We start from the raw sequence: 24,134 nt of genomic DNA, 5'->3' as shown, positions 1-24,134 counted from the left end.
AATTTGATTACTTTGAGTTTCTGTCAGCATAGTTATTGAATTCAAGTGCAAAAGCCTTATCCACAGAGTCATATGTAGTAATAGTCTGTATTAAACCAGCATACTAAACAAGAACTTTGTGTGTGTTTTTTGGGGAGACTGGCGGAGGGCTTGGGTTCATGCTTTTAGTTTTTTGCTGACATAAATCTAGTTGACATTTTAAATTAGAAGTGATTTCTCATCAGAAACTATTTTAAAATGCTGCCAACCTCTGTCACTTTGAAGCCAACATGTTGATATAGTTGCAATTTGGAAAACCATGAGCTGCAGTTCTGCTCACACAGGACTGGGGGGTGCCAGTATATTAATAAAGAAAAAAAGTTGAACGTTTCTTAATACATTATTTCATTATTTCTACATTGTGTCTAAGTATATGATGCATTGATAAGAATGATGCAATAACACTGTATTGACCTTGTTTGTCAGAGTACAAAAAATAACTAAATAAAAACCTGTTCACTGATTAGTATAAAAGCAACGAAAGTATTTTTTTTTGGGGGGGGGCCAAAACCCAACTCTTCTGCCAGACCAAGCTTATATTTGGAGGAGGACCCTTGACTGGAAAGATCTGTGCCAAAACAAGCCTGTCACCATACAAAGTCTAAATCTTTAGTCATTTGAATGCAAGTTACTAAATAGACGGCACTGTTGTAAGATTAGCAAGCTCAGTAGTAGGATAATGTTTTATCTGCTGTTCAGCCAATGTAAATAAACGCAATGCAATGTTTGTGTGGTACTTCTGGGCCTCTAGTACAAACCAATTGTATTTGGTACTGCATCACATTATTATTTCCATAATTTTTCTTCAGTCCTGTATCTTGGTGTTTTCCAATTTGCCACAAATGTTTGAAATTCATAACTCTTGGCTTGACCGTGGTATACAATCATTGTACTGTTTCCTGAAAGTATTCCAGGGCAACCTTTGCTGTGTGTGGGCGTGCAAAATCTTGTTGAAATCTCTAAACAAGTGCTTCAGTTCTGGGTCTGTTTAATTTGGCCTCATTTGGCATCACTTGCTTCCAAGCCTGTATCCATCAATCATAAGAACATAAGAAGAACATAAGAAAATTTAAAAACGAGAGAAGGCCATTCAGCCCATCTTGCTCGTTTGGTTGTTAGTAGCTTATTGATCCCAGAATCTCATCAAGCAGCTTCTTGAAGGATCCCATGGTGTCAGCTTCAACAACATTACCTGGGGAGTTCCAGACCCTCACAATTCTCTGTGTAAAAAAGTGCCTCCTATTTTCTATTCTGAATGCCCCTTTATCTAATCTCCATTTGTGACCCCTGGTCCTTGTTTCTTTTTTCAGGTCAAAAAAGTCCCCTGGGTCGACATTGTCTATACCTTTTAGGATTTTGAATGCTTGAATCAGATCGCTGCATAGTCTTCTTTGTTCAAGACTGAATAGATTCAGTTATTTTAGCCTGTCTGCATACAACATGCCTTTTAAACCTGGGATAATTCTGGTTGCTCTTCTTTGCACTCTTTCTAGAGCAGCAATATCCTTTTTGTAACGAGGTGACCAGAACTGAACACAATATTCTAGGTGAGGTCTTATTAATGCATTGTAAAGTTTTAACATTACTTCCCTTGATTTAAATTCAACACTTCTCACAATATGTCCGAGCATCTTGTTGGCTTTTTTTATAGCTTCCCCACATTGTCTAGATGAAGACATTTCTGAGTCAACATTAACTCCTAGGGCATTTTCATAGATTCCTTCTTCAATTTCAGTATCTCCCATATGATATTTATAATGCACATTTGTATTGCCTGCGTGCAGTACTTTACACTTTTCTCTATTAAATGTAATTTGCCATGTGTCTGCCCAGTTCTGAATGCTGTCTAGATCATTTTGAATGACCTTTGCTGCTGCAACAGTGTTTGCCACTCCTCCTATTTTTGTGTCGTCTGCAAATTTAACAAGTATGCTTTCTATACCAGAATCTAAATCATTAATGTAGATTAGGAATAGCAGAGGACCTAATAGTGATCCCTGTGGTACTTCACTGGTTACCTCGCTCCATTTTGAGGTTTCTCCTCTAATCAGTACTTTCTGTTTTCTACATGTTAACCACTCCCTAATCCATGTGCATGCATTTCCTTGAATCCCTACTGCGTTCAGTTTGAGAATTAATCTTTTATGCGTGACTTTGTAAAAAGCTTTCTGGAAATCTAAATAAACCATGTCGTATGCTTTGCAATTATTCATTGTCAATGTTGCATCCTCAAAAAAATCAAGCAGGTTAGTTAGACATGAGCTCCCTTTCCTAAAACCATGCTGACTGTCTCCCAGGATATTGTTACCATATAGGTAATTGTCCATGTTGGATCTTATTATAGTTTCCATAAGTTTACATATAATAGAAGTCAGGCTTATTGGTCTGTAGTTACCTGGTTCGGTTTTGTCTCCCTTTTTGTGGATCGGTATTATGTTTGCAATTTTCCAGTCTGTCGGTACAACCCCTGTGTCAAGAGACTGTTGTATGATCTTGGTTAGCGGTTTGTAAATAACTTCTTTCATTTCTTTGAGTACTATTGGGAGGATCTCATCCGGCCCAGGGGATTTGTTTATTTTAAGAGCTCCTAGTCCCTTTAACACTCCTGCCTCTGTTATGCTAAAGTTATTTAAAACTGGATAGGAACAGGTCGACATGTGGGGCATGTTGTCTGTGTCCTCCTATGTAAAAACCTGTGAAAAGTAATCATTTAATATATTTGCTATTTTTTTTTTCTTTGTCTTCTTTGAATGTTCTCTTGCTGTTATAATATTGGAAAAACATTTTGGAATTGGTTTTAGTCCCCTTAGCAAAATTGATTTCTATCTCTCTCTTGGCCTTTCTAACTTCCTTTTTGACTTCTGTTTGCAGTTCCAAGTACTCTTTCTGTGTACTTTGTTTTTGGTCCCTTTTAAACGCTCTGTAAAGTGCCTTTTTTCGCTGAATATTTTTTTTAATTGAACTATTAAACCATTTTGGCCATTTTGTTTTAGATTTAGATTTGTCTACCTTTGGGAAGTAATTGTTTTGCGCCTCTAGTACTATATTTTTAAAAAACAGCCATCCTTTTTCTGTGGATGTTTTCTCTATTTTACTCCAATCTACTTCTGTTAGTCTCTGTTTCATACCTTCATAGTTTGCTTTTCTAAAATTGTAAACCTTAGCTTTAGTCATTACTTTTTGGGTTTTAAAAATCACTTCAAATGAGACCATGTTGTGGTCTGAGTTTGCCAATAGCTCTCTGACCTCTGTTTTAGTTATTTTGTCTTTGTTATTTGAAAAGACTAAATCAAGGCATGCCTCCCCTCTAGTTGGTGCCTTGACAAATTGCGTTAGGAAGCAGTCATTTGTCATTTCCACCATTTCAATTTCGTCCGTCGTGCTCCCCACCGGGTTCTCCCATTTTATATGGGGGAAGTTGAAATCCCCCATTAGTATGGCTTCTCCTTTTCTACACGCATTTCTAATGTCATTGTATAACAGATTATTTTGCTCAGCGTCTGACTTTGGCGGTCTATAGCATGCTCCTATTATTATGCCCTTTGAATTTTTGTCCATTATTCTGACCCATATTGACTCGGCTTTGTTTTCAGATTTAACACACAATAGTCTTGAAGCCCAGGATTTAACACCTGGGCTTCAAGACTATTTCTTATTTATAGCGCTACCCCTCTACCTCTTCTGTCCTGCCTGTCTTTCCTATACAGTGTGTACCCACTAATATTATATTCGTCTCCATCACTCTCAGACAACCAAGTTTCTGTAACACCTATCACATCGTAGTTACTTGTTAGTGCAGTAGCTTCAAGTTCTAACATTTTGTTTCTGAGACTTCTAGCATTAAGATAAATGCATTTAATAGCTGTCTTACCTGAGTTGTTGCCTTTGTTTTGATGTGGTCTCCCTTGTGTTTTTTTTTTGTTTTCTCCCCCCTTCCTTTCTAGTTTAAATGCTTCTGGACCTCCTCAAGGATCCTTTCTCCAAGTAGATTGGTTCCCTTTCTGTTTAAGTGCAGTCCGTCCCGTCTATATAGATAGTCCTTGTTGTAGAATGTGCTCCAATGTTCAAGAAAGGATGAAGCCTCCCTGTGTGCACCACAATTTCAGCCATGCATTTTGATTTTGTATTTCCAACTGTCCATATGGTCCTTTGCAAGGTGCCGGCAGTATTCCAGAAAATACCACAGTTTTGGTCTTGTCTTTTAACCCTTTGCAGTCCATTTATTAAGTGCGTGTTAGGCGCGTCATTTCCATTTTCACACGCGCAGTTAATTTTAGACGCGCTGTTTAAAAGTATTTTTTTTCCACAGTCAAACAGGTTTAACCCTTTGCGGTCCATTGTCAGACCTGGTCCGACATTGCAATTATTCCTATCAGGTCCAATGTCGGACCCTGTCCAACATCATTTTAGAAACGCAAAAAACAGGTTTCTAATCGTTTTTTCTCTGGAAAAAGCCGAAAAACCATTCAATGGCCGAGTGGGAACGACAGGAGCCGAGACAAGTCGGGGGAAAAAAAAAAAAAAAAAAAAAGGCGTATCTCATGAATAGTCATACATGGCCCTGGTATCAGATAACGGGGCGGTCACAAGTAAACAAGCTGGCTGATCAGTGCATCAGAGAACACTTTTGCAGAGCTTTTTTGAGATGTTATAGTAATAAAATAATGACTTGGATCGCATTATTGAGGAGTTTGGTGATAAAACGAGTGATCAGGAGATGATCGATTGGTATGTACGACTATTATTATTATTATTATTATTATTATTATTTATTTCTTACATAGGTGAAAGCTATAGCGAACGAAAGGGTGGGGCGGGGCTGGAGATGCCTAGTGAGTGCTTTGTTGATATGCAGGGCCTTTTAAACCTGTTTGACTGTGAAAAAAAATACTTTTAAACAGCGCGTCTAAAATTAACTGCGCGTGTGAAAATTAAATTGGACTGGACGCGCCTGACGCACATTTAATAAATGGACCGCAAAGGGTTAAAAGGCCCTGCATATCAACAAAGCACTCACTAGGCATCTCCAGCCCCGCCCCACCCTTTCGTTCGCTATAGCTTTCACATATGCTAAGAAATAAATAAGAATAATAATAATAATAGTCTTACATACCGATCAATCATCTCCTGATCACTCGTTTTATCACCAAACGCTTCAATAATGCGATCCAAGTCATTATTTTATTACTATAACATCTGAAAAAAGCTCTGCAAATGTCCATGATATTCTTTGAGCGCTAATGCAGTCACAGTCAGCTTGTTTCCTTATGGCCTCCGTTATCAGATGGCAGGGGCAAGTATGACTCCTTCCTAGCTCTCTGAATTTGTTTTTCAGTGATCTTGGCCTGTCTCTTTCAATGTTGTTTGTACCAATGTGGACGACTACTACCGAGTCGTCTCCTGTTCGTTCTAGGAGCCTGTCCACGTTCTCAGTGATGTGCTTGACAGAGGCTCCTGGAAGGCAGCACACTGTTGTAGTAAGAGGGTCCAAACTGCAAACTGAACTTGCTGTGTTTCTCAATATGGAGTCCCCAATAATCATGACATCCCTTCTTTTTGTTGCCTGGCCAGCGCTGTTTATAGGGTCATGGATGTTGTTCCTTTCGTTCTCTTGATGTTGGTTTTGGTCATCTAAATTTTGAAGTGGCTCAAATTTGTTGGATGTTTGGATTTCTGGTGGTTGTGTTTGACGAAGTGTCTTTTTTCCCTGCTTCTGCCTATCTGAACCCAGCTGTTTCGACTCTCTTCCATCTCCCTGGTGGCTTTCAGTCTGCTAGGGGTGCAGACTTCCATGAATTGTGGGTGTGTCAGCTCCTCAAACTCCTGTTGCTGTCTCATTTCCTACAGCTCCATTTCTAACACACTTACTTGTTTAAGCAAGTCCTGGATCGTGCGGCACTTTACACACACTTGGTTGAGCTCTGTTGGGTTTTCTCGGATTTCCCACATCATGCAGTTGTCACAGATTACTGGCTTGAAGACCTTTTTAAAGTTTAGGTTAGCTTCTGCAGTTGTCAACCTGCTTTCAAACTGCTCAGTACTTTTCCAAGACTGTACTTATCCCACGCTGTCGCTGTGAACACTGGCTGGCTTTTGTTTTCTGTTTGCTGCTGGCTCCGCCCCTTCCCCATGTCTCAGACCGGCAGCGAATTTGAATCAGCTGTTCTGAGTTCAGCTTGTTATCAGAAAAAGACACGCAGCTGTTAGACTTTTTAAGCTGTAGTGTTTTCTGATTAAAGCAATTCAAGATGTAATTTAAACATGTAATTCCTCCTTACTGCTCTGTACTCTTCCACGACTGTACTTCTCCCATGCTGTTGCTTCCACACTATCATGCACTAAGAGTGTTTACTGTGTGTGGTTACTCCACCGTCTCTAACATACTTTTTTTAATTTATTTTTTGCTCTCTCAAGTATGGGGCAGAATTCAGAAGATTCTCCTTGGATCGATTCAAACCTGGCAAATTTGAAGAGTTCTACAAGCTCATTCTTCACATTCACCGGTTATCCAACATTGAGGTCATGCTCGGCTATGCTGACGTCCACGGAGATCTGCTACCCATTAACAACGATGACAACTTCTGCAAGGCTGTCTCCATGGCCAACCCCTTGCTTAGGGTCTTCATACAGAAACAAGGTAAGACTTTATCGATCTGCTTGTCTGCTGTGGAGTTGGAAAGAACCCAAAAGTAGAGTCGAGTGGTCATCAGGCTGTTGATTTAGATTTTTAATCTTAAACTCTCACTAACTGTGGCTTTTAGTAAGTAGTCTTGTAAACTGCAGTCAGTTCTCTAGTAGGTAATACCCACTGGATTGGATAGTGCAAAATATTTTTTTCCCCCAAAATATGTAGAAAAAAAAAGTTTTATTAGCATGCATATATGTAGTTACATGAAAGGTTAAAATGCTGCCAAAGACCAAAATATTACATTTTAAATATACTTGTTTCCACTGCCCATAAATAGTTGTTCTACTTGAATCTGGTACAGTACCCTTATGGATCCTTTTCACAGAACACCAGGATGGGTTTACACATGTATGAATAAACCCCTGACAGTAGGGGAAAAAAAATTTGAAGCACGAAAAAGAGTAAATATGAGAAAAGGCACATCAACTCTGGATTTCATACAAAGTAGTGTATTGCTTCAGGTTCAGACAGCAGAGAGAGTAACGGAGAAGACTCTCTCGGCCTACACTTCCCCTTCCATTGGCCCACCCCTGCCACATCTGCATTATATTTACTTTATTGAGGCTGCAAAATCGCACACAGATGTTAGTGGTTTTGTGATGTGGGGTTCTGTCTGCAGTTTACCAGTGGTGCTTCATTACATGAAAGTTAAGCATATAAAAACAGTTGTGGCGTGATGAGTCACATTTAAGGGATACCAATCTGAGTAAACAACAGAAAAGTAGCATTTTTGATAAAGCCTATTGAACATTGAAAAGTTGCAGTCAGTGTGTAATACATGGGGTCCATAGCTTGTCTTGTGTCAGTTCTACCAGTTGACCATGTTGGCTTTTCACATTCCCAAAGTTATTTTGAGCTTTAGCAACACAAACTTCTTCTTTCCTTGAAAACTTCTTTTCACTACGCCACTTTCCTTCTTTGGACAGTAGGAGGTAAAAAAAAAAAAAAAAGTCCTGTGTTGCAACTTAAGAAGCAAAACCCCTTTTCTAGGACGTTCCTATAGAGATAGTATTATCACCATGGGCTTATACAGTAAGTAAAGTTTTTGATTTTAACAATAAACACTGATAAAACAGCCACCTCGTTCACTGTGCAGTTTGCGGTGTTTTGTTGAAGTAGAGGAACAAGCCCAACAGTTCTCAGGATGCGATAAGCAAACACATAAAAACTTTTTATACCTGAAAGAGGCAGTCAGTTCACTTTTTCTAAAAATAAAAGCAAACTAAATATATAATAAAACATAAAAAAAGAAATATAAACCGGAAAAGGGAATTAATAAACATTGAAATAGACTAAATAAATGCTGAAAACGTTACTTATAAGGTAACCGTTTAGGCGCCTTTAGCTTGTGCCAAAGGCCTCCTATTAAAAGTATACAGCTCTGAAATAACTTTATAACCATTTAAGAAGCACTAATAAACAGTTCAGGGTTTCTTTGAAGATAAATCATTTTCTGTTTGTGGAGACTTCAGCTTCAACAAAAGGGTTAATCTTTTTGTTTCAACTGGGCAGTTGGCAAAAAGTTGTTGGGAGCACTGGCTATTATTGTATTGTGTGATTCATCGATATTACGAATTCCAGCGTGTTATTATTTTTAACACTGTGTAATTCTGTAACATTCCCTTGAGATACAAATGTTGAAAAGCAGACTGCTTTTGCTTCCAAAAGAGTAATTTGCTAAATTTAGCATTGGCTGGTAGCAAATACTTGCTAGTTAAAAGCATTTAAAGTGTATGTCGTAGCACATCGGCCATAGCACAGCTTATGCAATATCATTACAGCCTTATATAATGGGAAGCAATTATATGTCCATGCAGTCGGATCCTTTTAATGTACTTCAAAGGGACGGAGCATAAATAGTGACAATGAATGAAGCTGACTTGCAGTAGTTTACCAATAATGTAGGCAAATAAACATTCCTGGTCACAAAACAAAATAACTTAGAATATATTATCCCCGGTTGGGTTGCATAGCCAATTTTGATGAAACTTGATTAGGATGTTTTTACCACATGTGGAAAGTATTTAAACATGAGAGTTTTTGGGGAAACCTGTCCAGCAGTATGTACATCAGCATTATGTTTTACATACTTTTCTAAGTGGATTGTATTATATAACAGTCTCTTTTTAAGACACACGGCAACAGCATTTCCAGATTTAGCCGTGGTGCCATGTCTGTGACACGCTCAGTTTCGTTTGCGGGTTACTTATTTAAAAAAAAAAAAAACACCAACTTCATTATACAACACACACAAACGGCAATAAAATAAACTTCATAGATTTTAATCTTTCTGAATCTCAGTTTTCACATTATTCTGATAGTCAGAACATTAAAAAAAAAAAGTTTAAATATTGTATGCCGTTATTTCAATACCAAATTCCAAACTCTCAAACACTATATAATTGGTTAGTGCAAATGTGTCGAAGACACACATCTTTGAATTATTACTGTGTGGTTTTGTAAGTTATTTGGGTTGGATTAAGTGACGCGCTGTGAGTGTTAGAAGGCGCCAAAGAGAAGGGGAAGCAGAATTCCTTTGTGCAAAATTTGTTGTGTCATTATTAATAAATGGGGTAATGCATGAGATCTATACATTTGCCAGAAGTATTAATGAGACAGAGCGATATGTAACTGATGCAGTTTATAACATCGGTTTACTGTAGTCTTTGTTTTGCTGTTACTTGAATGTGATCTTATCATACTTTTATAACTGTTCATATCTGTATTATGATATTCTGTAATTATTATTATTATTATTATTATTATTATTATTATTATTTATTTCTTAGCAGACGCCCTTATCCAGGGCGACTTACAATTGTTACAAGATATCACATTATTTTTGACATACAATTACCCAGGGTTTTTACTGGAGCAATCTAGGTAAAGTACCTTGCTCAATGGTACAGCAGCAGTGTCCCCTACCAGGGATTGAACCCACGACCCTCTGGTCAAAAGTCCAGAGCCCTAACCACTACTCCACACTGCTGCCTGTAATGTGATATTTTATAATGTGATAACTTGTAATGTGATATTTTTATAATGCAGTACTTTGCATTGTGATATTTTGTAACAATTGTAAGTGGCCCTGGATAAGGGCATCTGCTAATAAATAAATAAATAATAATCGTCAATCGTAACCAGTCTCGCTATTAGAAATGTGTAGCATGAGCATGCCCTTATGGTGTACTGTGTGTAGGTCAGATTTATGCCATTTGCTCTCACACTGTGTTAGTCAGTAAACTGGCATTTAGATACAAAGCACTCCTGGTTCTTAGACCAAACTAACACTAAACTGCCTACATTTGTGAATTGATGTGAATTGTGATTTTATGTGTAACACTTTATTTGCAACTCATAAATAATCATTTAATTGATATTCAATTACCCCTTTTTATAAGTTCAGTAACATTTACAACAGTCAGTAGATACGCAATAGGGTGCTTATGTTTATTCTCTTCGACTGCTTATTCAGATTTCTGTTTTTATTAAGACTTGCCGTATTCCTTTGAATTTACAACTCACTTTTTAAACCATTTTTTGCTTCTCAAAAATAGCCTGTGTCTTAAATTCTAGGCAGTGTGGTCCAGTGGTTAAAGTCCAGGGCTTGTAACCAGAAAGTCACCTCTGCCACTGACAGTCACCGGTTCAAATCCCACCTCTGCCACTGACTGACTCACTGTGTGACCCTGAGCAAGTCACTGAACCTCCTTGTGCTCCATCCTGCAGATGAGATGTTAAATCAATGTCCTATTGTAAGTGACTCTGCATGCACAGTTCACAGCCTGTTCAAAGTGCTTTGTGATGGTGGTCCACTATGAAAGGCGCTTTATAAAAATAAAGATATTATTAGGCCTATTATTATTACAGTATAGTGGTGTGTGTATTAAAATCGACAACAAAAGACGCAACTACCCAAGTACTCAAACAGTCAACTGACAGCAACGTGAGTGACTGCCGAGAAAAGATGAACCAAAACGTTACTGCCCGATCTCGAATCATCCATGACATACAAGCAGCCATTTTCAAAGAAGCATCATTAGCTTCCTGAGGAATTTAAAGAGAAGCTTTTACAATTTTAGCGTTTCTAACAAACAGTACCAGCTTGAACAGATTAGAAATGCTGATCAGACCCCCGTATTTTCCGACATGCCAAGCAATACCACAGCTCACAAATTGGGAGAAAAACAGGTGTGAGTAATGAGAAGCAGCTCATAACTGTAATGCTCTGCGTGATAGCAGATGGCCGCAAACTGCTTCCATATGCATAATTAAGGCTGTATCTTTGTAAATGCATGTTTTTTTATGTTTCATTTTCTCCTCAAATTGGGAAGTTTGGGCTGTGTCTTAAATTCGAAGAAATACGGTATATTGGTACCATAATTTCCTGTTCCAATAAATATTTGACATAAAAAATAAAGAAAACATTACAGATTATTCTTTTATTTTATTTTTTTATTTATTTTTTTGTAATTCAGTGGTGGTGCCAATTTATAATCATGAGAAGGGAACAAACTATCAACAAAATTGCAGAAGCAATTGAAAACCTGCTATCCTCAATGCACATCACAGTGCTGCTAAAAGTAAAATCTAAAAGGTAGAAAATTTAGTAGGTTAACATAGTGTAATCTCTGCACAGTGGGAACTATTTCTTCAGTGGCTGGTTGATAGCAGCAGCTAATTATATATTTTCTTGTTATTACTGCATCTTTATAAAGCGCTTTGTGATGGTGGTCCACTGTGAAAGGCGCTATATAAAATTGATTGATTGATTGATTGAACTACTATAGTGACATGGCTTGTTCCTGGCTTGCAAAGATCCCCATCCCCAAATTCTACCATTCTGTGCCATCATTAAATATTTCAAGCTGTTCTCAAACAAGCACCTCGATTGCAGTTCAATAAAGAACATCATTGATGTTCACAGCTGTCAGGCCACATGCAGAGTGACTGACTGTTACCAGATAGGTGCCCCATTTTTCTATCAATTGAGCTGAAAAAAGTTCAGAAGTCTGAATTGAAGTTTTAGGCAAAGGAGTTGTTGTGCATTCTGTATCCTTATAAATTTATGGACATGCTGTAACCCACATTTTGTTGAAGTTTTCATGTATGGTGTCTGCTTTGGGAGGGGACTTTTTTCTTCTGTTATATTACGACGTTTCAGACATGGGGCTACTTTCACAACATCAAAATCAACAAACTTACAGTATGCATATGTTACGGTGGTGACTGTGAAGCCTATGAAAGACCAGGCAACTTTCAGGAAACTTTTTTTTCTGACAACTGTTGAACTACAGTACTGGTGGTACTACAGTGACATTTTCAAGCATCTTCCCCAGTGCAAAATTCAAGCAACAAAATCTGAACGTTTTCTTTTTCAACATTATTAAAATGATCACTGGTTCTCTCTATCTTTGTTAAAAAATAAATACATTAAGTGAGATATTCTGGCCAGACCATCCATACAACTTGACCTTTACCACAGGTTGTGATGGTAGCAGGAATAAGGAAGCATTTTGTTGTTTTTGTTAAATCTGTATTTAAGCCTTGGTTAGCACACCATTAAGGGAGATTGAATGATGTACAAATAGAGGTGGAAACAAAAATGAGCCTATGGCAACTTTGCTTACCTAGCCAAAAATAAATGGATGTAAATGGATAATATCCACTGTACTGGTTCAGATAGATCACTGAGAAAAAAAAAAAAAAATTGCGATGATGATCTATGTGGATACCAATATATTTAGCAAACAAGGAATTTGAGTGTGGTAAAATAGACAACAACTGCCCCTCTCCAGTCATTCCATATACATTTATCTATTCTAATACTTCTTGGAAGTCTGACATACTTGTACGTACAGTAACTACTATAATCTTCACTGGAGTGCGTTTCTTGCATCCATGAAGCAAAGCTTGGATATAATTCACAGAACCACGTAAGTCTTGGTGCATTCCCACACCTATATAAAGTGACTGGGGGCCATTCCAGAGACAGTGCCTCCCCATTGTGTGCTTCTCCATTGTATAAGCAGAATCTGGATGTCAGTTAACAATGTAATTGTACCTGGGCAGTCATGTGCTTTCATTGGTCAGTCACATTACTCATGGGTCGGGGGACACCACTTGTGTGGCTTTGTCACGCCAATAACAGCTCAAGTTGTTTCACATGCTGCTAAAGCCATTGACCTCAGGGTTTAGTAAGACCCCATTTTGGAGACCAGCAGACATATATAAAAAGTCAAGCATTTAAGTTGCAAAGTTAATCTATCCAGATGTCATTTTAAAACAGATTGTTCTTTTTATTTATTTATTTATTTATTTTTAACGGGAGTGGATTCACAGGAGAGGGGCACCAGGTTCTTTGGCAAAATCCAGTACTTTTTGTTTTTGTTTTTCTTCAGCAGTAGAGTTTAGGGTTTGTTTTTGCAAGTGTCATTACTGAGTAGTATTGCTGTTTTGGGGGGAAATTCCTGAGTCAATCCTAGACTAAACTTTAAACAAATATGAAGGGGAAAAAGGCCCCTCCCCCAACTTCAAACCTAATTGGAATAAACTTCCCAAAATATAATAGAAAAGATTCTACTGTATTGCATATTTTTTTCCAGAATTTGGAAAGTATCATTTATTGAAATAGTAGACAACAAAAATGTATTATTTTACCAGGGGAGGCATTGTGATGCTGAATACTACCTGTGGGAGTTTCGTGTTGAATACTACCTGTGGGAGTTTCGTGACATAGATGTCTTAACAGGTTTCAGAAAACTCAAGAGCCGAAAGGCACGATAATTAAAAAGAGACATACCAAGGAGTGCTTGAATAGTGTTCTGTGTCATATGTTGTTGCTAAATAGCTGCTTTTGTCATGTATTTGGCAATCCTGTATAATAAATAATGTACACACAACTGTACATAATGTACATAATAATGTAATTCCATCAAGAGGTTCTGGTTTATGATAAACTACAGTCCGACGTGCTGGTTCTAAACAGTAAGACTGTTAAACTGTGAAGTTTATAAGAAAATAAAAGTACACCACTTATTATAAAGGCATTGTAAAGCTTTATTAAAGAAACACCAACAATACAATTCAGTGCTGACTGGTGTAAGTTTATGGTTACGTTGTATTGGTTTCTAAAGGGAAAAGGATAATTTTTATAAATTTAAAGGCAAAAGGCTTAAACTGCAGGCAGGAACATGGTTGTAAACCTGTAGCATTTTAACAACTGAAAGCTGTAAATTGTTTCACCAATGGTACAGGTTTGTGCTCAAACAGGGTCTGGTCTGCAGACTGGTGATCCTTTGCAGTGCCTTTGAATTTTTTTTTTTTTTGGGTGGGTCACCATTATTTTTTATCCTGGGTGTCTGTATTAAATGCAGTTAACATCAAAAAGGACAATTGTGAAGAGTAAATAATAGATGGTTTAACAGAGCACGCAGCATCAGGTAAACATTTACTGTACACCTTGAGCAAAGTATGAATACACATTACAATACTGTTATTAATACACACACAAATATACAGTAGTCCCTCATTATAAAGCAGGCCTTTATACACAGGCACACTTTAAAGCATTTTATTAACTTGCAAGTGCAGAATAGAGTAAATTATACGCAAAGTAAAAGACTTGGGAGGGGAGTTAAAACCTCCACAAAAAGAATATGGAGCTATTGTGGGATGCAATTCTGTATTTTTGAAGTTGCTGGGAACAATTTTTTGTAAAGCAGCAATAGCTAAAAGTATGTGTTTGGGTTGGCTTTTTCTGGCAAGATTAACATTTAAAATACTGATGTATGTGGTGTTACAACCCCCCCCCCCCCCCCCCCCCCATGCTTGTCAGAAAATCAAAATAGGTGAAATTTCAAATAGTCCCTGCTTACACTGTGTAACAATTTTTTTTTTTTTTTTTTGGTTCCCGGGTAGTAAGTGTTATTTCCTAATTGCTTATGCCTCAAAAGTATAGAAAATGGCTATTATTCCCCACAAACTTTGCTTTTGTGACCAGGACAGTGATATTTTGAAATTTACCTATTTTCCAGAACATTCCAGATAGATTCAGTGCTGAGTAAACTTGGAGTAACTTCTAGAACTTTCTAGAACTTTCCAGTAATATAAATAGTAATATAAATACAGGGGCCTTAAGCCCACCAGTTTAGTTTAGTTCCAGCTGCCTAAGTGGATACATATCTGCATTTTTCTGAGATGGCATCAAGGTCATAGGAGACTTCAAAATGGTGGCATTCCTGATGGGTCTCCAAGGCGGTTTTACCAAGTTTCCCTGCTATCTTTGCCTTTGGGACAGCAGGGACACCAAGGCGCACTACCACAGGCGGTACTGGCCACAGCGGACCGAGTTCTCTGTGGGGAGGAACAACGTCAAGTGGGAGCCACTGGTGGACCCCCGGAAGGTGCTGATGCCACCACTGCACATCAAATTGGGCCTTATGAAACAATTTGTCAGAGCTCTAGATAAGGAGTCAGCAGCCTTCAAGTACCTTCAAGACTTCTTCCCTAAGCTGTCTGAGGCAAAGGTCAAAGCCGGTGTCTTCGTCGGACCACAGATAAAGAAGATCCTGGAGTGCAATGAATTCCCCAAGAAGCTCACTAGTAAGGATAAAGCGGCTTGGAACAGCTTTGTCGCAGTGGTTCGGGGCTTCATGGGCAATCACAAGGCCGAAAACTATGGAGCTGGTTGAGACTCTGGTGAAGAACTACGGCACAATGGGCTGTAGGATGTCCCTCAAAGTCCATATCGTTGATGCTCATCTTGATAAATTCAAGGAGAACATGGGAGCGTACTCGGAGGAGCAAGGCGAGCGCTTCCACCAGGATATACTGGACTTTGAACGCCGCTACCAAGGACAGTATAACGAGAACATGATGGGAGACTACATTTGGGGGCTGATTCGTGAAAGTGATTTACAGCATAATCGTAAATCTCGAAAAACTACTCACTTCTAAATCTTTTGTAGTCATTTGTGTATTACTTTAGTATAAATACATGTTAATTTGGATTTATATGTTGTTTTTTTCTGACTATGTGAACGAAAAGACACATTCGCCCGTTTTCTCATTGGAAATAGGTAAATTTCAAAATATCACTGTCCTGGCCACAAAAGCAAAGTTTGTGGGGAATAGTAGCCATTTTCTATACTTTTGAGGCATAAGCAATTAGGAAATAACACTTACTACCCAGGAACAAAAATTGTGTTACATAGTGTTATCATTGAACAAAGCAGCCGGCAGTTAATATGATGTGGACTCTGTGTTATACTCATGACTGTTGAAAATACAGAGGGGCTTTCCATGTCTGACGTTCCCTGCTATCGGCTTGCTGTAGATAACAATTGAGCACATGCTCCAGAGGAGACAAAACTATGACTCACACCACTAAAAACTAATGAGGGTAATGGAATTGGGGCATTCAGTTCTTTTGACACTTCAGACATTTACAAACCTAAAGGCCCTTATCTTTGTTTCATGTTGTTGATTCCCTCTACTGGCGACATACTTAATGAAAGTATAAATCCACTCTCAGCCAATCAAAACACCGGATTTCAGAACATTCCAGTGCATCGTATTTTGCCAGACTGTAAGTGCTGTCTCATACACTGTGGACTACCAACTGACAAACATTCTAAAGAGATGGATAACTGTTCTCTTTTTTTTCTTTTATTAAAAAATGATTTATAATAGGCTAATATGTAAAGTTGTCTCGTTTGTCACTCTGGGTGACAGAACCACTCGGCTTCGTTTGCTGTCCGATTGCCCTTCCAAAGTGCTCACGAGAACACACACTTACTGTACTCCGGTAAGACAGTCAGCTGTACATATTAACCCTTTGTGGTCCTATGTCGGACCTGGTCCGACATTGCAATTTTCCCTTTCTGGTCCGACATCATCAAAAAGTTGTTTTTTTCCCCGGAAAAAGCCGAGAAAACCATTCAATGGCCGAGTGAGAGCAATAGGAGCCGAGAGAAGCTGAATACACATAACCCCGGCACCACAGAGGTAACACAGACATAAACAAACAAGATAGCTGCTTCCGCATCCAGCGCTCAAAGAATATTACAAACATTTGCAGAGCTTTTTTTAGATGTTATAGAAATAAAATAATGACTTGGATCGCATTATTGAGGAGTTTGGTGATAAAACAAGTGATCAGGAGATGATTTATTGGTATGCACGACTATGAAGAGGTATGTGAAAAATACAGCAAACAAGGGGTGGGGCGGGGCTGGAGATGCAGTACTGAGTGTCCTGTTGATATGCAGTGCCTTTTAAACCTGTTTTACTGTGAAAAAATACTTCTAAACAGCGCATCTAAAATAAACTGCGCGTGTGAAAATAAATTGGACCTGACGTGCCTGAGATGCGCTGAATAAATGGACCGCTAAGGGTTAACTGATATTAAAACCTTATTATAACTATAAAAGTAGGTTTGTAAAATGAAGTTACAATGTTCCCCTACGTTATTAATCAGGGACTTGGTTCAGTGCTGTAAGTAAACCATTTTTTTTGACATTGCAGGTCTTGAGGGGAATAAATCCCAGTTTGAACACAGCATATTCTTATTCATATGCTGTAGTTATGAATAAGAATAAGCAATTACAACTTTACTTTGTATTATAAACCAAGTTTATATTGCAGTTCATCACACATCAGATTATTTAACATATGTTTCATAAATCAGTGGCCGTTCAACACCATTTAACTTCTAACTAGGAATTAATCAATAGTCAACACAGTGGAACTCGAAGGTACCATATCCACACTTCCAAACTGTCCAGTGTATCGAACACACTGCTTGAAACTGTCTGAAGCTACTGTCAAAGCCGATGGGAATTTTATGACAAGCTCTGCCAGCTTATTTTTTTTTAATTTTCTTTGTATTATTTCTCCAGTTAAAAGTGTAGACCTTTAATTAATGCAGTGCTTTTTTTATTAAGTCACTGAAAATAATAAGACCCTCCATTTGTGCTTTGAGCATCTACTGTTAAGATTATCAGTTAATTTGGTAAAGTGTAAATACCACAAAAACATGAATAATTCCTGGTCGAAGCATTAAAATGTTTAAACTGCTGCACTGTAAGTACGGTTCAAGCATTAAACAAAATGTAACTGTTCCACCTTCGTGTGGCTGTCTGGTTCTGGGAAACCTTGTTCTTGCTGTGAACTGCACAAAAGCTGCAATAAAACCTGGGTGGCGGAGTCTTTTGGTTGTGTGGACACCAGGCTGTCGTATTATTGCCAAGCCTAATTGAACATGTGTCTATTTGTGTGCAGCATGTCTAACAATAAAAGGGGCTGGTAATTTGAGGTTACATCAGTGTAAATCAAATTCCAAGGCCAGTTACCAAAACGATGGGTTACTTTGCTTCCTTACATAGTTCCGTTTTTGTAGGGCAGTTGGCTGGTTTAGCATAACATTTATTGTCCCCCATTCGAATACAGTGGAGGCAGCACTTTGTGAATGTAATAGAGGCATGCATATCCATTTGTGATGAAACAGGATTAGGACATTCTTTTACACATTATTTACAGTATCAGACCCTGCCAATTTAAGGAGCTCCTCTGTCTGCCTGTTAAGTACATACATATGTCATACTAACAATTTTTCATACAAGTTATTGAAAGTATCAGAATCTGATACTCTGAACAGCTTTTTTATCCGTAGTGAATGTCTCACTTACATTTTTACACGTAAAGATAATATGGTTTATCTGCTGTTGTAGATGGATATAGCAAAGTTTAGGAAGATTTGTACACATGGTCATATTGATCCCCATTGTCTCAATAGCTGTCCTTTGAACTCTGTTAGCTCGACCTGCTTTAAAGTACAGTACAGCCAATATACAACAACTCTTCAATAAATATTTTTGGTTATCAACAGTAATATTATGCACTTTGTAACTCCCTGTAACTAAACAATAGAGTACAAGGTAATTCTGCTTACTTATCTGCATGACCTGGCACCTTCCAATTTGTCTGAACTTTATACCGCGTTATGTCCCAAATCGAGCACTGTGCTCTGTTGATGCCTACTTCCTTTGTGTACCTTCTTTTCAGACAGTTTTTTCATCCTTTCGATGTCTCGCTCCTAAACTTTGGAACTCTCTTCCCAGAAACATCATGAGTGTTCCCACAATCTCATTGTTTAAAATTAGACTGAAGACTTTTTTGTTCGACCAGGCTTCTATGGAGATATTTTCTTGTTTTTAAGTAGATTTTGTGAAGCGGCTTGAGACATTTTTATTATGTATTTGGGGCGCTATAGGAAAAATATATGATTAATGATTGATTGACTTTTAACTCGTTTGAAATACACATTTTCTATAACGTATAACTGTATTAACCTCCTTTTAGAGTGGATGATGTCATTTTGCATGTCGCAGGTTTGTATTTTTTTTATTTTTCTTGTACCCAAATGATTTTTGAAAGCTAATGGGTAGAAACCCACATTCTTTGTTTGCTTTCACCAAACTGGCGGCTCTCTTTTTAAGCATTACCTTTCTATCCCTTTTTCTTTTACTTGACCAGGGTGATCTCAGTACTGATCCCAGACTCAGCTATCAGTTGTCACAGAGCAGCTAAATATTTGCTTTCCCTCAGAGGAGTCATGGCCTTTTCCAACCATGTGATTTGTTTTGTGCTGGCTAAGCTTGGTGAACCCTAAAGGTCATGCTTCATGGATCCCACCACACATCTACTAATTATTTTTTTTTACATTAACACTGACACAGTTTGGAGGCTGTGTGTTTACATTAATTAACAGAAAAGATGTTCCTGCTCATGCTTGCTAAAACCATGATTCGAGCAGATTTTGCTTTTTATTACCCTGTTGAAATTGGCACTTGCAGTAGCATCAAACGCAGCTGTCTAAAATTGATGTGCATGGGCAACATCTCACGGTTTGTCTTGAAGTTATTCTCACGGTTATCTATTACAATATTTATAGGTATCAAAATGAAATGGACAGGCAGTAGTCACAGCCTGAAACCAGTAAGAGGAACCTAGGAACAAATGGTCAAGACTGTAGTCTTGTTTTTAGTTCAGAATTATATATATTTTAGTGTTTTTATTCATTTCTTCTTAGTTGCTTCTCCTGTTTGCAATGCTACCAGGTGTGGAGAAATACATTTGACAAATGTTTTTTTTTTATTTATTTATCAGATACTTTATATGTATAAAAGAAAATAATGTTATCGTATAAACATTAGATACAAGCAAGCAAAGACGTGGAGGTCACAGCATGCCCTAACGTATACGTTTGTATCATAACACAGATGTCCGTGGATTCAAATCAAAGAATTGACTGACGATTCAAACAAAAACATTACATTAAATACTATGAATATATTAGCATTTCCACCCCATTTATTATACTCTCTTCCAATCAGTATGGATCCACCCTGCTATCACACACCTTCAACACACCTCCTGGTAAGGGGGGAAACTCGCCCAAATCTATCACATTCTATAGTGCGTCACATTTAAGCATTTTACAGATTATTTTAACCTAATCTGTTAGAATCTGTTTCAAACTAGTCCTTTGTTTGTGGTGTTCTGTTTTCACACTGTGTCTCCACTCCTCCACACATCTTGATTAGACACCTGCTAACTTTGGCTCACTGCACAGACGATACGAGAGACTGCAAATGTCTTGCTTATCAAAATATGAAAATAAAACTTTAACGTAGAAGTAAAGAAACTTATAATCAAATACATAATTAATACTTTATTCAGAATGTCATCTCCTACACAGGTAAACATGCTAGAATACCCCTACTGAAATGCGCATTAACAAAAACTTGATTGCTGTGATTGTAAAATAATTGTAGCTAACAAAATAATTCCATAAGTCTTAGCCATCTCAAATGTGAAGTTTCTAAAGAAACACATGCTCTAGCACACTTGTATTTTTATTTTGTATTTTTATTTTAACATGATATCTTGTCCTACTTGGGTCCTTATTCTTGGGTTATCTGTTTGCACTTGTGCTCCCTGGGGCATTTTACTTCAGCAGTGTTTTCTGGGTAAAAGCATTCAGCTGGCTGAAAGGATGTCAATAACAGAGAAAACAGCTGATTTAAAAAAAAAAAAAAAAAAGCATGACTTCCAACAGAGTTTTCTTGAAATGAACACTTTTGCTATAACATGTGTTTCTTTCAAAACTGCACATTTGAAACCTATAAAATGAATAGGTGCACGACAGAGGAATTTTGTGGAACTGTTTTGTTAGCTAAAATTACTTTAATAATGAACATAAATAAACAAAAATGAAATGTCTATACATGTTTTCTGTTCTGTAAATTAGAACCTGTAAGAAGCAAAGGAAAGGATTTCATTTATACTGATTTGTAGTAAACCGTGGCTGCGTATCTGCTTTGCAGATGTATAAACAGCTCTGAACAGTGTCACAGTTGGATGGGTTCAGTGACACACACCCACACATAAAAGCATGCTGAATGGAAGTCATTATTTCTGGTTTGCGTAGTTCATGCACTACTAATATGTATGACGGCTAAATTAATCCCATAACACAAACTTACAGACTTTTAGGAAAGTATTTTGCTAGTGGGACTAGTTTTATTTCATCAGCAGGCTACGATATTATTCACTAGGGAGGCAGCTTGCTATGGGTTAATGGGGTATAACCTCTCTCTCTCAGGTCACATTCAATTAGAGCTGCAATTTGCTATTATTTGGCTACTGCTTTTATATTCAAAAGCAAGAAACAAAAGAGTGTGTAGACCCTTCACAAAAGCCTTCAAATACAACGGTAAACATACATATTATTATTCATAGTACAGTAATCCGTTGCATATCCGCCCTAGCCGTTTATCCGCCATGATTAGGGCTAGGAGTTTTTCACTGAAAGTTTGGATGTAAATCATGGAGCAGTCACGGTCAATGTGTTCAAAATCACGGAGAAAATGACAGAGAAAGAATAAAGTAACGGGGATAAAAAAAAAAAAATAACTGTCTTTAATAAAAAGCATATTGTGTCGCCTGGTGCGCACAGGTTCAGCAAAGAAGGACGAGACAAACAAATGGAATTTCAGTGTGTTGCTTTTTTATTTGCTCTGCAACGGTGACTACTAACTAACAGTAGCATTTATAAGCGCTGAACTAAGCAGAGAATAAAAACGCAAACAGGGGAATGGGTAAGCAGACAGGAAGCGTAACACACGGGGGGTGAGAAATACACACACGAGGATAACACAAAGGGTGTGGGGCTGACAAGAGACATGTACATTAAATTAAGTGGAACCGTACAACAGTTAAACAACAAGTGGAACAATAATTTAAATTCAAAAGAGAAAACTGTTCAATGTATGTCCCGCAGCGAACGCTGGCAGTTAATATAGTACAAAAAGTTCAAAAACAATGTCTCCGTGCTCCCCGATTTCATCTGTCGTGGTTCAAGTTCATTGTTTTTTGTATATTTCTTTTCACATTTTATTCTGGTACAGCATGTTGTATGTTGAGAGGTTTGTGGGCTTAATGGAACACCGGTTTTCCCTAAGAACATTGTGGTAGAGAGAAAATGTCCTCATTTTTGTCAGTGTTAAGGTCTGCAACGGCTCCTGAGCAATGTACAGTGTCGGAGCTAGTTCAAAATATGTAATTATGTATTCAAATTAATAAACGACAAACGTGTTTTTTAAAAAAATTTGAAGTTTAATAACATAAACACTTTCCAATAAAATCACATACAGATGGAACACAATTTACTGACATCCCCACAAGTCAGACACATCAAAAAAAATCGAGGACACTAGCAAGAGTCACGGAATGCGACCACCGTGACTAAATCCCAGCCCTAGCCATGATCAATCTCTTTAGCTGTGTTAGTTTATTTTTGAACAGAGAAGATTAGTTCAGAGATTGTAGATCCTTCCAAAGTTTTCGTACACTGTGTTGTATGTGCTTCGTGCGCTGCCATTGCTGGTAGAGTCACGTGAGCGGTTCAGTGTGTTGATATGTAAATAAATCCTGTTTGCCTGTGGGACGTATAAACTTCAACCTTCAAACTTCAGTCTTGATCGCCTGTCTGTCACTCAGCAGCGAATGCACACACCCACACGGCAGACGGCTACTCTGTCACAAGCATTAATACCCTGTATCTTTCTAAACAAGGGATTTAGGGGGGCTCCCAAATAAAAGCTGAATCTCTAAACAATAATTGTGTGAATTTAGTAATTGTTACAGCTGTCAATGTGTTATTTAAAACAGGATTCATTTATCTGACTTTTTACATATCTGCCCTTGCTCTGGTCCCATCACAGTCGGATACATGATGGATTACAATATATGCTTTGGGAAAATCAAGAAGACATCATTTTAAAACAAACAATACCTTTAGTCTAGAAATGCACAAGGTAGCTAACTTTGTCAGGTTACAAATAGTTTTGAAGCTCTCAGAATAAAATCAGTGGCAAGTTCTCCCATTGAGTGTTTTTATAACTCTGGATCACTTTCAATATCACAGTCGTTAGCGTGACCATCCGAGAACTTAATTTCAAAGGATTCTGGAGAGAGGCGAACCATGGCTTCCTCTCAGTCCCTCTGTGTGGGGTTACCCTGCTCCTGACCTATATATGTGAAGTTACTGGTTGAAAGATTCCAGTTACAGGTGCTGGGAGTATTGGCATTTCAATACATTAGGTTTATGGCCATCTGTCAGTGATCTGGTTATTTTCCAGGGCAGCTGTGAAACAGAGAGAATGGGATTGTATTGCTTAAGTGTTTGCAGAGGCGTCCCTATCCACAATGGGTGTGAAAAACTCATATGCCATGCTGTTTAGAATCCAAGTGCTCAAATCCGTAAAAAAAAAAAAAAAAAAAGGGTTACTTTTATACCAGAAAGTCTCATTTACACAGTCATGAACAAGAGGAGATTTCAGACATTTTAGTTGCGATTTCAGATCGAAATGTTTTTCTTTTTATAATAATTTTTAAAAAGCCCCAATGAGACTTCCCCTTTTAAAACCTAGAATTCAGAGGGAAAATGTATTTTCTGAGTAATTACCTTTTAAGAAATTGGAAATTGTTAGGTATTAATTAAATGAAATAAAATTGTGTAATTACTCAACACAAAACAATGCGGTCCCTCAGTTTCCCTTGTTTACACAATTATTGAGTATCTGTCAAAAACAAACTGATGAAACTAAAAATGCATTTATATATCATAAGCAATTATATCTTACCTTTTATTTTAACCTTTTGATAAGAAATTAAAAAAAAAATCACTTTCCTTAGTTTCCTCAGAAAAGCATCATCTCAGCAGTGAATTGAGTGAATTCACAGCGGTTGCTACAGTTTGGTTTAACAAAAGGTAATGTTTACGCATTTAATGGGTTACCTTTGCTAGTTTTGCATCATATTTTCATTGTCAGTTTACGGC

At 37.7% G+C, this 24,134-nt stretch overlaps 1 protein-coding gene across 1 annotated transcript in view; it reads left to right on the top strand.

Moving 5' to 3' along the window:
• Positions 1 to 24,134, top strand: part of LOC117394271 (partitioning defective 6 homolog gamma-like) — a 58,081-nt gene that overhangs the window by 6,740 nt on the left and 27,207 nt on the right. The window contains exon 2 of the mRNA XM_033992390.3: positions 6,454 to 6,676. Coding sequence (XP_033848281.2) covers positions 6,454 to 6,676 — 223 coding nt within the window. The remainder of the gene's footprint in view (positions 1 to 6,453; positions 6,677 to 24,134) is intronic.

This window comes from Acipenser ruthenus, chromosome 3 (assembly GCF_902713425.1).
Source record: "Acipenser ruthenus chromosome 3, fAciRut3.2 maternal haplotype, whole genome shotgun sequence".
In the NCBI taxonomy this organism is placed as follows: domain Eukaryota; kingdom Metazoa; phylum Chordata; class Actinopteri; order Acipenseriformes; family Acipenseridae; genus Acipenser; species Acipenser ruthenus.
The sequence above is the reverse complement of the archived record's forward strand: the minus strand, read 5'-3'. Positions and strand labels throughout refer to the sequence as shown.